The 14,506-nt window shown below is 32.3% G+C and overlaps 1 protein-coding gene, 1 long non-coding RNA gene and 1 pseudogene across 2 annotated transcripts; 1 reads left to right on the top strand and 2 right to left on the bottom strand.

Moving 5' to 3' along the window:
- The first annotated feature begins 3,324 nt into the window (after positions 1-3,324).
- On the top strand, positions 3,325-4,437 carry LOC131630388 (uncharacterized). The gene has a single exon (XM_058901173.1). The coding sequence runs from the start codon at positions 3,436-3,438 to the stop codon at positions 3,871-3,873; it is 438 nt and encodes a 145-aa protein (XP_058757156.1). The 5' UTR covers positions 3,325-3,435; the 3' UTR covers positions 3,874-4,437.
- Positions 4,438-7,164: 2,727 nt separating this feature from the next.
- Positions 7,165-10,001, bottom strand: LOC131630387 (uncharacterized). Its single transcript, XR_009292317.1, has 3 exons — positions 9,862-10,001; positions 7,870-7,930; positions 7,165-7,440 (listed from the first exon to the last, which is right to left on the bottom strand). It is a non-coding gene; the product is annotated as an uncharacterized LOC131630387 (long non-coding RNA).
- Positions 10,002-12,069: 2,068 nt separating this feature from the next.
- LOC131630383 (subtilisin-like protease SBT3) lies at positions 12,070-13,769 on the bottom strand (annotated as a pseudogene).
- Positions 13,770-14,506: the final 737 nt, after the last annotated feature.

Genomic DNA, 14,506 nt, shown 5'->3' with positions numbered 1-14,506 from the left:
AACTTTAAAAGGAAAGAAAATTTATCTAGTCGTTGCACATCATTAAGTTGCTGTCTAAATGGCTTGGGTCGTAAGTTTGAACTAATATAATCGATTAGAACAAAGACCCAATCGATTGGATAAGTCAAATATTTTCCTCTAACTATTTCCGCAACTCCTAAGTTATTTGACACAATTTCAAGACATTTTTGAAGATGTTTACTCTTGATAAAAAAGCATTTGAAAAATGTTTTACGATGTGTACTTATAGCCATATACTTTTATGAAAAATCCATTTGCTTACATAAGTTTACTCACTTACTAAATCAGGAAATTAACTCCATTTCTACAATTCCTTTGTTCGATATTATCTTTGTGTTGACACTGCTTGAGATCACTTAAGACTTTCGATAATTTCCAATTTGCTTTATTTCTTCGGATAGTTCATCAAACCATGATACCTAGGTTTGCATCTTTATCCGTTTAAGCGTTGTGCTTGACTCATCATAAGTTATCCTTAATTGTTATCATCAAAAATTGATGTCTTGATTAAGGGTCTATTACTTGCAAAAGAAGATTCCACAAGTCATTCAAGTGTTGCTTTAGAGCGAGAGTCCTTATAGAGTTGCAGTATTTGATGCTTAATGCGCACCTTTTGTTTGTTACTTGTGTTTTCCACCTTTGTGAATTTTTTGCTTCGCATGGACCTACCTCATTTCTTGAGGGAGAGTTCCTCAAGTGTTGCTTGAGTTTGTTCAAGAGGATCATCCAGTGGTGGTCTAGCAGTCGTATCGCCTTTATGGGCGACGAATATTCCTCTTTAAGGATCCAACATTAATATTGCCTCTAAGGACTGCAAGGATTAGTCTTTGAAGATCTAACATTCATATTACCTCTAAGGGAGAAAATGATTTCTCTTTGAGGATCAACCATTACTGCCTCTAAAGGTGGCAATGATTCCTTTTTGATGATCAAACATTCATATTGCCTCTAATGGCAACAGGGATTCCTGTTTGAGAATCCATCATTTTTTTTAAAGGCGACAAGAATTCTTCTTTGAAGATATAACATTTATATTGCATCTAAGGAGAACAAAGGTTCTTCTTTAAACATTTAACTTTCATATTGATTCTTAGGACCGTAAGAATTCCTCTTTAAAAGATCCATCATTTATATTAAATGCCACATGAAGTTCAAGAAAATAATTAGCAATCTGAAACACAAGAACATGATTTACAAGTCTAATATTTGTTACTAAAAAAACCTTGGCAACAAAAAGAAAAAGAAAAGAAAAGGTTAACAGTTTTTTTTTGTCTATATTTAATGACCAGACACACCCCTTTATCATTTAAAGTAGAAACTGTTCAACTTTGTTCACATTTGTTGAAATATTTCTAATCTCTTTTTAAAGAAATGTGAATATACAATTAAAAAGATACACATATAGTACTATTTATAGGAATGATAACTTTGAACATGTATTCCGTTAATTCTAACCTTTTGCTTTAATTAACTTCATCAAAACTTGAACTTTTAACACGAGTGAGTTCCTCAACATTGATTAGGAAGCTAGGTGGTAAGCAAATTCTAAATAAATTAAATTAAACAAAAGGACCTTTGAGGATTTAGAAGATCTTTGTCGAATTATGTTTAATCAAATGTGACAATGACATATTTCTTATGTTGGGGGCCAAGGCTATACCTACTAGCACTCAAAGCAAATGTACTTGTTTATTGGTTTTTAAGAGTGCATACTTGGTAACCAAAACCTATAACAATTTTATATACCCAAATTGTGTTTATATATCACACTAGTCTTAAGTATTAAGATATGATTGAGAATGCCCTTTGCATTGAAGCAACCTTAACTCAAAGAGTGTGACATGTTTCATTAGTCATGGTTAATTACATGACCAATTTAAAACTAGTCATGAAATGAGTAGTTAGTAGTTAAATTATGTTAATCTAAAATCTCAAACAAACAAAACTAATTAATCAAAATGCAACCTACTACCAAACTTTTAAGCCTTATAATATAGTTGTATTACCTAAGCCATATCATATATATGAAGTTGATTTGTTACATCACTGCCTCAGCATGACACAAATATCAATATGAGATAATTGGAGTCATTCTTTTTATTTAAAGCTTAATTGTAACTTTAATCCCTCTATTTTGTAATTGTCTTTGAAGTCACAATAAAGAGAACTGATGAAATAGAAATAGATTTAACAAACAAAATGCAATACAAATGGTTCACAATTAGAATTAGGGTTGGCTTAAGATATCTCATAGACGAAGAATATAAAAGGAACAAAAAGTCTCTTCTCTCAACTTGAAGATTTTTTTGCTCCACCAAATTAGGACATTGATGGTCTAGTTCAAAAGCAAGGCCTAGCAGCACATTCAGTACCACCCTATCATAAGAATAAGTAACATATTGATCTAAAGGTGCTTAGAAAAATACTAGTACTAGTCCAAATGAGCAAATGCAACTTTACCACTTTCCACTAAACCGACCTTTTATTGCATGCGTGTGGACAAATATTTCATTTCCAATTCTCAAAGATACTCTCTCTTTTTGTTTAGTTATATATAATATAAACTTAAACAATCAATACAATTAAATCGAGTATCATCTATCAAAATTATATAGATTAATCTCTTGAATTGAAAAAAAGATTACAGTTGGTAAAATGAGTTTATCATCTATCAAAATTATATAGATTAATCTCTTGAATTGAAAAAAGATTACAGTTGGTAAAATGAGTTTAGTCAGTTAGACATGTCTATTTTATTATTTTTTTTATTTTTTATAATCTTTTGCAAACACATATATTAAAATAAATTTCTTTTTTGCAATTTTTATCTTAAAACAATGTACTTTCCATATGCCCTCCCAAGTCACGTCAGTGTCAAAATTTTAAGTCCATACTTAAATAGTGTTTGCCCCATTCTAATTTTTAATGAGTTTTTGAATGACAGACTTAAATGGAGCGGACATGTCTATTTGTCACCCTTATCTAAGTACCTTAACCGAAAATTATATCCGAATTCAGAATCTCTAAATAATTTGAAAGCGACACTTACCATCTTAAACAAATTTTAACTAATTTTTTAATTTCAAAATTTGAAGTTAAATCTAAACCATTCAATCTTATCAAACAATCTTGATGTAACTATAAGCGTAGAAAACCCAACTTCTCTCTTATTCAACTCCTTGTCCAACTCACAAGTTTAATACTTAACCCAAAAACAGGTTTTTATTCTACTCCACACAAAACAAACCCATCAATTTTTTAAAAAGACCTACCACACTACTATACTCACTATATATCTCACTTCCTTTCCCTTCAATCTCACATAACTTTCATTTTCCTCTTTCCCCTCTCTCATACATATTAAACTCCTTCCATTTTTTCATTATCTCTATAGTTGCTTTTGTTTCAACAAAAATGGGAAATTGTCTTGCTCTTTCCAAACCCATTTCACAATCATATTATACATCATCCACCATGGGAAAACTCGTTAAAGTAGCCAAAGAAGATGGTAAAATACTAGAATTTAGTTCTCCAGTTTACGTCAAAGACATCTTGACAAATTTTCCTGGTAATTATGGTATCGGTGTTTCAAAGATCGCAACAGAAACTCTATCACAAGATCATGAATTGAAGGGTGGAAAATTATACTACTTGCTTCCTCGTAACAAAGAGGAAGAACCAGAAGCTGGCATGAAGAGGGTCAAAGTTTTAATAACGAAGCAACAGCTTCAACAGTTAGTGACGAAACAAATATCGTTACAAGATTTATTATCAGTCGTTAAAGAAGATGGTGTTCGTTTCAGAAGTGATCGGAAACCAATATTGGACTCTATACCGGAAGAAAATGAGTAACAAATATATTTATGTGTCTTTTTTTTTTTTTTTTTTGATTTTCTAGCTGTTTTGATCTTTTGGTTTCTCTTCTTCCATGTTCTGTTATGGTTCTTTCTTTCTTTCTGTGGAAGACATGGTAGATGTTGTTAAGTTTTTTTTTTTCTTTTCTTAAGGACTCTTAGAAGGAAATTAATGAATAAATAATGTAAAGGCTGACATATAACTTAATATGAAATTGTTTATTGTGATTTTTGGTATTACAAATAAATGTTTAGAATTTCTAACTAGACCGGATGGATCTTTCACGCACATGCGAATTGACAAAATTGCCCTCCTTAGATGAATTTTTGGAAGTAACTTTTTTTTTTGTTTAACGTTGTTTTGTTCCGTAGATGCACATACGGATGCCTCCGTAGATGCATCTACGAAAGAATTTGATGCTATAATTCGCACCACACAATTCTCATCCCCATTCTTCACTTTTCTCTTCTTCAACTTTCATACTCTCCTCAACCTCAAAAATCAAACTTCCCCAAAGCTTGTTTTCTTTCTCTCGAGTTCGGTCGATAACGTCCACATCAACTATAAACACATTCTATCAAGTTCAAAAATCAATTTAATCGGTAAGTTTTCAATTTTTTGAGTTATTTAAGACTATTTGTAATAGAGTTAGAATTCGATTTTCAAGTGTAGCAATGATTGGATTGTCTTAGAAATATAGTTTAGAGAAAAATAAGGTGCTACTTGATGTGTTAAAATGACGTTCAAGCCACCAAAATGGGTTTTTTAACCCTATGCAACAGTGACCCGACGCCATTATTGGGATTTGGAGGTTTCAGAAACTTGTGTAGATGCATCTACGGAAGAGATGAACATTAAGTCATTTCGTAGGTGTATCTACGAAATATTGAAAATTCATTTTTTTTTGTTTTTCCAATTTAATTGTATCTAATTCGATTTTATTTGTATTACGCAAACATTATGGCCGACCAGGAGCATTGCACAACATGCATCAACATCAACAGCAAAACATAAGTTCCATATTCAAACAAAATAAGGCCCCAAAAAAGCTTAGCCAACAGTAACAGTAAAACATAACTTCTTTGACGTTATCCAAGATAACTGAACTCTCCCGGAACATAATCGACCAACATTACCATGTGTTATATGATGAAATTAGATCCAGTGTAGATCAGCTACAAAGTTTTACTAATAACTTATACTAAACGTAATTTAAAACAACAAAACTTTGTAGCTGTTATGCACTAAATCTATTTTCATCATACAACACATGGTAATGTGTTGGTCGACTATGCTCTGGGAGACTTCAATTATCTTGGATTATGTCAACGAAGTTATGTTTTACAATTGATGTTAGCTAGGTTTTTTTTGTGGGTCTTATTTTGTTTGAATATGGATTAGAATTTAGAACTACTAGTCTAATCGTTCACAGTTTGAGACATTTTTATGTCTATATTTATATTAAACTTTATCCAAGATAACTGAACTCTCCCGGAGCATAGTCGACCAACATTACCATATGTTGTATGATGAAATTAGATTCAATGCAGATCAGCTACAAAGTTTTACTAATAACTTATACTAAACATAATTTAAAACAACTAAAACTTTGTAGTTGTTATGCACTGAATCTATTTTCATCATACAACACATGATAATGTGTTGGTCGACTATGCTACATGAGAGTTCAGTTATCTTGGATAATGTCAACGAAGTTATGTTTTACTGTTGATGTTAGCTAGGCTTTTTTGGAGGCCTTATTTTGTTTGAATATGGATTAGAACTACTAGTTTCATCGGTCTCAATTTGAGACACTTTGGATAGGTCTGTATTTTTATTAGATTGATGTAATTTTATTTTTATTATGTTTGACACTATTTGTAAAAATTATAAGATGTTTTCTTTTCGTGTACTATATATACCATTACATTTACATTACAGTATTATGATATACTATGAAAAAATCATGATTCTTAACTGTTTCAAGCAAATGAATACACTATTAGAAGCGAAATTTCACCACGAATTCGATTCTATAAATTTTTTTTAAAATATATTAGCAATTCTTCCGTAAGTACAACTAGGAAATACTCTTTTTGAACATGTTTTGTAGATGTACCTACAGAAGAATTGTTGAACTGAAATTCATTGTATTTTCCACCGTTTACTATGGTTTTTTACACCTCCGTTGATGTATCTACAGAAAAAACCAAATTTAAAAAAAAAATGTTTGCGGATGTACATCTACGAAAGTAGGAGACATAAATAAAAATTCGCCAAGTAGTTGAGAGAATCATGAGGTGCATTGAGAAATTCTCTAAATGTTTTATAAGTGTCATTATAGCAGGCCAACTAAATTATATTATGCAATTATTTTATGTGTGAAAAGTACAATTTTATAAATATTTTCAAAATCAATTAGGATGTCAAGGTTGAAAAGTAAAGGACTCCAATAATGGTTAAATATGTTTGCAGTCCTCTTAAATATTTTATATTATTTTTATCTCTAAAATTATTTTTAAAGATTGATCCTCCTGAAAAATTTTATCCATATTTTGAGTCCCTCCTACAATTTAGTGATGATTTTTAAAATTTAGCGACAAAATTAGCTATTGTTACCACCTAGCTATTGAATTAGCGACAATTTTTATAGAATGGATCAAAAGTGTGAAGAAAATTTTTAGGAGGACCATTTCTAAAATAAATATTTTTAAGAGACTAAAAGTGAAATATGAGATGTTTAGAAGTAGAACCAACATATTTAACCCTTGATTTTAAAAAAATTACAAAATAAAATTATTTGAGTTAAACCAGTGAAACTCAAATGTGGCTATTGTAATTCAATTGAATTGTAATTCAATTGATATCTATTAGTTGAGTTGAATAGATGTCACCGATTTAGGATTTTTTTTCTGTAACAACAACGTTTATTTATATTTATGAATTAATAATGTAAACAAAGTTAAAACTACACCCAAGTTTTTTACAGAGATCACGAGAAAATTAGCTTTTGAATAACCAAGTACAGCAGCTTCAATAAATTTTTTCACTATCTTGGCATTAAGGCATTTCTACTGAAAAATAAATTAATAAAAGAATGACAAAAAAAAAAGATAGAAGAAAATTTTGATTCAGAAAACATGCGTATTTTGAAATGAAAAAAAAAAAGTTAAGTCTAGAGTGAGGGTTCAATTAAGTCCCACATTAGTGAAATCCCAAAAAATAACTAATAGATTAAATGTATGATTTAGATGTAATATAATAAAAATAAGAACATATAACATCACTTGCATCTGATTTTTATTTTCAAAATATTTTCGTAACATCACTTGCTTCTTCAACTTCCATATTCTTCATCACTTCATTACTAATTCTCCTCATTGTAAAACCTATTCACCGCTGCAACACAACTTATTTACCGCTGCCATAGCCACCGCACAATGCAACCTATTTACTTTCACAAGAGTCGCCGTACAACGCAACCTATTCACTCCGCGAGAGCCACTACTGCTACACAACATATTTACTGCGATGAGAGCTCTTGTTGCAACGCAACCAATTTACCTTCATGATAAAAGTTATCATTCAAAAATTTGTTCAATAATTTATCATTCAAAAATTATGTGAAGTTCCTAATCTATTCAGATCCCTTCTTTTTTAGTACTATTGTCTTTTTCTTCATATTGATATTATTGTTTCGGTAAACAGAGAATTGGGAACAAAGTGCATGTAGTGCTTGAGTTAAACATGCAACTATGAATAAGTATAACTAAGATAAAAAATGACAATATTGAAATCACGCATGATTTTATTTCATTCCATGACGGTTTACATTTTGAAAGCAAAATACATTTGCAGCTTAACCATTATTATATATACACATCAAAGCAGCTGATAGGAGTGTTAGTTCATATTGCTATGAAAGCTTATGATGAAAAATTGTCTTTAAAAAATGAGCATTTGACAAAGGTATTGTAGTGTAGAATCACATACCATAAGCATAGTTCTCTTTGATCATTCGAAGAAGTGTCGGAATGACCAGGCGAGCTTCAACCTATTGACACAAAAGGTTTGATGACAAAAAGTAACAACTAAGAGTTTATAAAGATCAAATATTTCTTGCAAGATATTGTGTTATTTTCTAAATTTAAGAGTTGCAACAGAAACCAAGAGAAGATATGTTAACAAATGATGTAATGTTTAATAAATGCTGTCAACAATAGTTGCAACTTTGAACCATGCTTGAGACATATTTATCCCAAATAACAGTAAAGGAATGTGTTTTCACCTTTACGAGCCCTTGAATGTCAATAGCTAAGATGTCAGCTACTCTCTTTAACGTTTTTAATTCAGCCACAACTAGATCTAAGGGTAAGTTCCAACCCCTGTATAGTGACATTGGTGAGATACACCAGCTTGGCATCCAGGAACTTTTTAGGTTACCCATAAGTAAGCAAAACACATGATTTGACACATTACAATAGCTCATATTTATCTCCCATCATCATAGATATGTTTAGTTTGAACTTGAACTTCTTTTGCTAACAGAACATTTTGTTTGCATCATTATAAATTTGTGTTTGCATAATTGAACAGCAGAATATTAACTATTTGAAAGAAAATCAACATATGCACGTACAAAGTATAAATACAAAACTTCAAGTTCTTCAAGTATGCAAAAGTATCATTGGGCAATAAAAATTGTTTGTTACGTTGGAAATTGGAATACCATAATATGGGGAAAATTGCATGGATGACTAAGGGACATACTTTTGGTTTAGAGGGAAAATTTAAGTCAGAAGATTGACAACAGTTACATTAGTTGATCACTTGCAACCGACAGTAACTGCTTTTATGCCATCAAACATACGTCTTTTGTAAGTTTCACAACCACTTTGAATTATGTAAGGGTGCAAACTATAAAACTTTTCTGGCTTGAACGTATTTATTAGCAAATACCGTTGCACACAAAATTCTAAAGTTGGAGTATAACAAGGTCAATAGCTAGCAATTATTAATAATGTCATATATTCTTAACCAAATGATATAATGAAAAGTACATTGGTTGATCACATTTAGAGAAATGTGATCATTCATACAATTGAATAGAGTTGAGAAGCTAGCGAATCTCGTGGAGTACAATATTGCATAGGCAATGCAATCCACCCTAGCAACATAACCAATCCTAATTCCCAAACGTATAATTGAAACATGAATAAGAAAACATAAGAAATCACAGCAAGGCCATAGTAAATGAATACTTACTGATTTATTACAAAGGGATTACTGACTACTTGAGTTTAAAACAGATAAAGGGTCAAATTATGATACCATGTCATACTATTAATTGTCCTAAAAGCTCGAACTAAGAGAAAATGGACTCATGATAATTACCAAGCTAATTCCAAAACTACTTGTATATTTGTCACAGCCGAAAGTTGGTCAGTCTAATAATTTTGTTTTTGAGAACTAGCAGAATCAAAATGAAGCCTCAAGCCTAGTGATCTCAATATACTTGACAATTTCTGTGGTTAAGAAGTCCTCAACTACCTCAGATTGCTAAAGTTCAAAGCCTAAAACTATGAAACCTGTCACTCAAATCACACAAACTCCACTAACATTTATTGATGATATTATCAAAGCAGGGTATACATTTGAAGCATTAATTTCTTGACACAAAACCCAAAATGAAATTTGGCTCACAAGGCTAATGTTAGCCGAAAAATCCCTTTTTATTACCTAGAGGAGTATCTAAGAAAAAAGAACATAACTTAAGGGTGATTGGCTTTTACTTTCTTTTTGTGTTGGAAAACATCACTAAGTAACATAACTTAAGGGTGATTGAATTTTTCAGCCAATTTTCAACTCATAATGGATTAATTATTCATCTTAGGTTGATGATCTAGGAAAACAATAAATCGACTAAATTTAAACATCAAATTAAATTATTACTAAAAAAATTCTAAGGAGAAAGTAGAAGAGTACCACTGGGGGAAAGAGCAGTGGCAATGGAGAGAGTGACACTATGTTTCTCTGCGACCTGAAATAAAAAGCACAAAAAGTTTATTTGTTAATAAGGCTACAAAAACAACGTATGCTGATGTGATGAAGAATATGGAAGTTAAAGAAGCAGAACTTGAAGTAGGCAATAACAAACATGAAGTAGAATGAGAAAGAAAACTGAAATTAAAAGAAACTTTTTTTTACGAAAAGTAAAAATAGCGTAACAGCATAACACTATTTTGAAAATAAAATTCACATGTAACTGATGTTATATGTTCCCACTTTTATCATCTAAAACTAAATGGTTCATTTAATCTATTGGCTATTTTTTGAGGTTTCACCGGTGAGGGACTTAATTGAACCCTCACTTTAGATTTAACAAAAAAAAAGGAAAACCTCTATTTCAAAAAAAGTTTCTTTTATGGAAAAGCTATTAATTAACAACCGACAACAGAAAACACAACGGGTGGAATATCCAACTTGGGGATAATCTCCAACCAAGTTCTACAACCAACAAATCTACCAATCCCAGCCTATCTACATTAAATTCATGATAAACATAAACATGACAGTAAATTTTTTTTATTAACTTAGAACAATCCAAGACTAGTGGCTCTAGACCTGCAAAAACAGCTATGTGGTTAACACAGTCCACCATCCCAGTATACTTCGGAGTCTTATATCATGCGTCATCTGTAATCCCCATCTGATCGCCATCGCCTATACAACGCTAAGACCAGCTGTAAGCAGAACTGATCATCCAACCACCATTCATGAATCTATTCAGGTTCAAAATAATGTTAAGCAAGTGCACCATCATGCATATAATACTGGTGATAGTTCTACAACATTTCCTTGCAGATACTTTGAAAAATTACGAAGCTTTTAACCCCGCACATGATAAAAAGCATCAAGATTTTATAAAGAGCAACATTTTAGTAGGGATTAACATAATAGTGGCGATAATTATACAATATTTATGAGCAGAATATTGAAGGACAAATTGAAGATGTTACAGACATTGTGGTGATTGGACGAGACTACATAAACAGATGAGATGATCAACCTTTTCATTTTGGTGATTACAGATTGGAAATTTAAAATTGGAAAAACTCATTTGCTTCCAATATTTTTCAAATACCTAAATAGTAATTATATTCGTCACATCTAAACTTTACATCATATGTTTCCGATCTAGATGAAAATATCATATGCAAAACACTGCTGCCATATATAAGCGCCATGGAAAACAGACAGACTAAACCAGAAAACTTACAATCTCTAATGCAATTGGTACCAATGAACTATTCTGATACAGAACCGCTTGCAGATATTATACAAACAGATCGACAATGAGATGCAACAGATAGTTGGTATTTAGAGTTCACCATATCCTGCAAAATAATTGAATCCAAAACCATATATATTAAATAGTACAATTTGGCACCTTTACATGTGTCCAAGACCCTGATAGATTTAATCGGTATTTTATAAACCAGAAAGATACGCATTATTCTTTTTCAATAATCTACATCAATATGAGATTTCTACAGTTGTGTGTTTGACTCGAAACATTTGAGTGACGACAAACCATATTAGACTTTTGTGGGTTTGAGTTGGAACATTTGACTGATGACGGAACATATAAGACTTCTGTTGACTTGTAGAGAGAGTAGTTTGGGTTGTTAGAGTTATTTTTCTCTCTAGTCCTATTTGCCCATGTTGGATAAATACATGATACTACTACAAAAACCAGAGTCCAGATACAACAGTATGATTTTACCTACTCAGTCACTATGACCAATATACAACATACTTTGCTCCTATGTACCCTACTTCATATTTTTCATGTTATCATTTACACCAGCAAAAACACAGACAGATATATCCTTCTATTTTAAAAACTACAATTAACTAATTCAAACAATGCTCTATCCACTCCAATCATTGCACCTGGTATGATGCCAGATGTTCCAATGTTGGTGAAAGAGTTCAATCTCTCACCTTATCAGGACTCAGCCTCTCTATTAAACTACCTTCTAATCTCTCCAACCTCATTTACTTTCATTCACATGATCTTTCCAATAACACACCTTATGGACAAATTGTCATTTCACACTCCTCAAAGTCATACAATTAATTGGCTTTCAACTAGCTATCAGGTTCACTTCCACCACAATTGGGGTCATGCAATGAAACGGCAATGCAAATGATTAAAAATCTGTCATTGTAACAAAATAATATATCAAACATATAAAGATGAATCCTACTAAATCATTTTAGTCAAGAGAGAAGTGAACATTATTTATCAAATATGTTTTTAATAATTTTACATTTTCAATTTGATAGTGGTGGCTACAATTGGACTCCTAACCACGTGCTTGCTATCAATCCAACTTAGATATCCAAAAGCCACCTGTTCTAAATTTGTCATTCTGGCAACTCCTCAACTTGAAGCTTCTCTTCTCGTTCTTCTCATTGAACTCCAACTTGTTTGGGATAACACTGAGATTGAAGCCTTTAATGCCATCAATTCTAGCCACATAAGCTGCTTGTCCATCACCAACATTAGTTACTGTTCTTTGAAACTCTTGAACCGTCCTTGAAGTAAAATTATCGGCCCCAAAGTAAGCAACAAAAGAGGGATAGTTGAGATCCAAGGAAGGTATAGAACAGTCATTGGAGGAAGACCTTGTAATGACACTAATGTTTTTTTGCGAGTAATTAAGTGCACAGAGAAGATTTACATAATCCTGCACTCCGGCATCATAAACAAGACCTGGGTCCATTGCTCTATTAGGATTAACATGACCAGCACCCAATGCAAAAGGGTTTGCAGAGTTTCCTAGTCTGTTATCTTCTCCAATGATTTTGATAGGTTCCTTGGTATTATCGAATATGTCTGATGTAGTCATAATTGCGGACCTAATAGCTGCCGGAGACCAATCATTGTGTGCTCCTTTTAAAAGAGCCGCTACGCCTGCAACATGAGGTGGAAGTACCGGGCGCCGTAATGTCGGGTTTCAATACAAACGGACAGTTATGCGATGGCCCTCTTGAGCTATACCAATCAACAATAGGTGCCGGTTTAGTTCCAAAAACAGTTTTCTTGAAAGACAAGGTAGCAATTGAAGGAGAATGCTGAGAATAACTACTCTGGTTGATGTAAGTTTTGACAACTTCCCCATTTTTTGGATCAATAAGGAGAGATGCAAACCTATTTTCTGTATCTGTTATATCTGAGTCACTGGAAATATAAACAGCTCCCAACACATTTGCTTCATCCAAATAATCGACTAGTTGATAAAACCTAGTACCATGTTTTCCTTCACAGACCATAATTTTACTCTTCACTTTTTTCAATTCATCAACATTTTCACAAAATCCCATGAAAACAATTGAAACATTGTGGGTAGGAAAGGTACCTTTATAAAGAGACAAAGCCTGTGATTTTGGCACCACTTCCAAGTGTTAGAGTCCCATGAAAGCCTCTGTCCATAACTCCAGCCGCGACGGTTATAACCCATGGTATTCCATTGTGAAGAGTGTTAAGCCCAGGTCCGCCATTTCAAGTGTTAGTGACAAATACCTGTGTCAACTAAACCAACAATTACATCTCTGCCAAACTCTGAATCATGCCAAGCACCTATGTTGGGACTGAGGCCAAGGAATTGAGGGGAATGTGTTGTGTCAAGTTTCATTTTGAAATCTTTTACTGATGAAATGTAGCCTGGTGAAGTTTTGAGAGATTCAAGCTCTTTTGGTGATAAATTAGCACTGAAACCGTTAATGACATGTGTGTAGGAGTAAATTAAGCTGGAAGAATTTTGTAATGCAGAGGAAAGAGTTGATTGGTACCATGTGTGTTGGGTTGTGAATACTTTGGGCATGGCGGATAGGTTCATGTGGATGATATAGTTATGGGAGTGAGCAAAAGCAAAAGTAGTAAAGATGAGATGAAGGAATAACATTAACATGGATATTCTAGTCATGGTTGGATGTTAAGTTTGAAATGTCGAGAGAGAAAGAGATTTATTTAAAGAGTATGAAACGAAATAATAAGGCCATGCTTTCTGTTTATCACTTAAAAGCGTTTTAATGCTCTTGCCTACCCTATCATACCTATCCTACTTTTTATTCCTATTTTTGGTGTCTATAGCATTGGATGGTTGCATGAAAATGGAGTTAAGATCCTCTCCATTTCTTAAAAGAAATGGAGAACACAATTACTAAAGTATTAGTGTATAAATGTATATATTCTTCAAATGTGTGACGTATAATTATATAATTTGATTTGTATTTAATGAAAACATTGGTAATGGTACTTTCCATTTCTTTTGAGAAATGAAGAGGATCTCAACCCATGAAAATGGTATATACACAAGAGAATGGTTGTGTGTCCAAAAACTGCAAAAGCGAAGACCATTTCTCTACCATGAACCTCTTATACACCTATGTAAAATTTCAATTTTGCCCTCTATTTCTGTAGATACACATCTAAAAGCACCTTGTATTTTGAAAAAATTTGATTCCGTCTGTAGATACATCTACGGAAGCCAATAAAACATAGTGAAATTTGGGATTTTCTTAATTAATTAGGAAAATACAAGTTCCGTAGATGCATCTA

Source organism: Vicia villosa, unplaced genomic scaffold, assembly GCF_029867415.1.
Source record: "Vicia villosa cultivar HV-30 ecotype Madison, WI unplaced genomic scaffold, Vvil1.0 ctg.000677F_1_1, whole genome shotgun sequence".
NCBI classification, from domain to species: Eukaryota; Viridiplantae; Streptophyta; class Magnoliopsida; order Fabales; family Fabaceae; genus Vicia; species Vicia villosa.
Note: the sequence above shows the minus strand (reverse complement) of the source record. Positions and strands in the feature narration are given on the sequence as shown.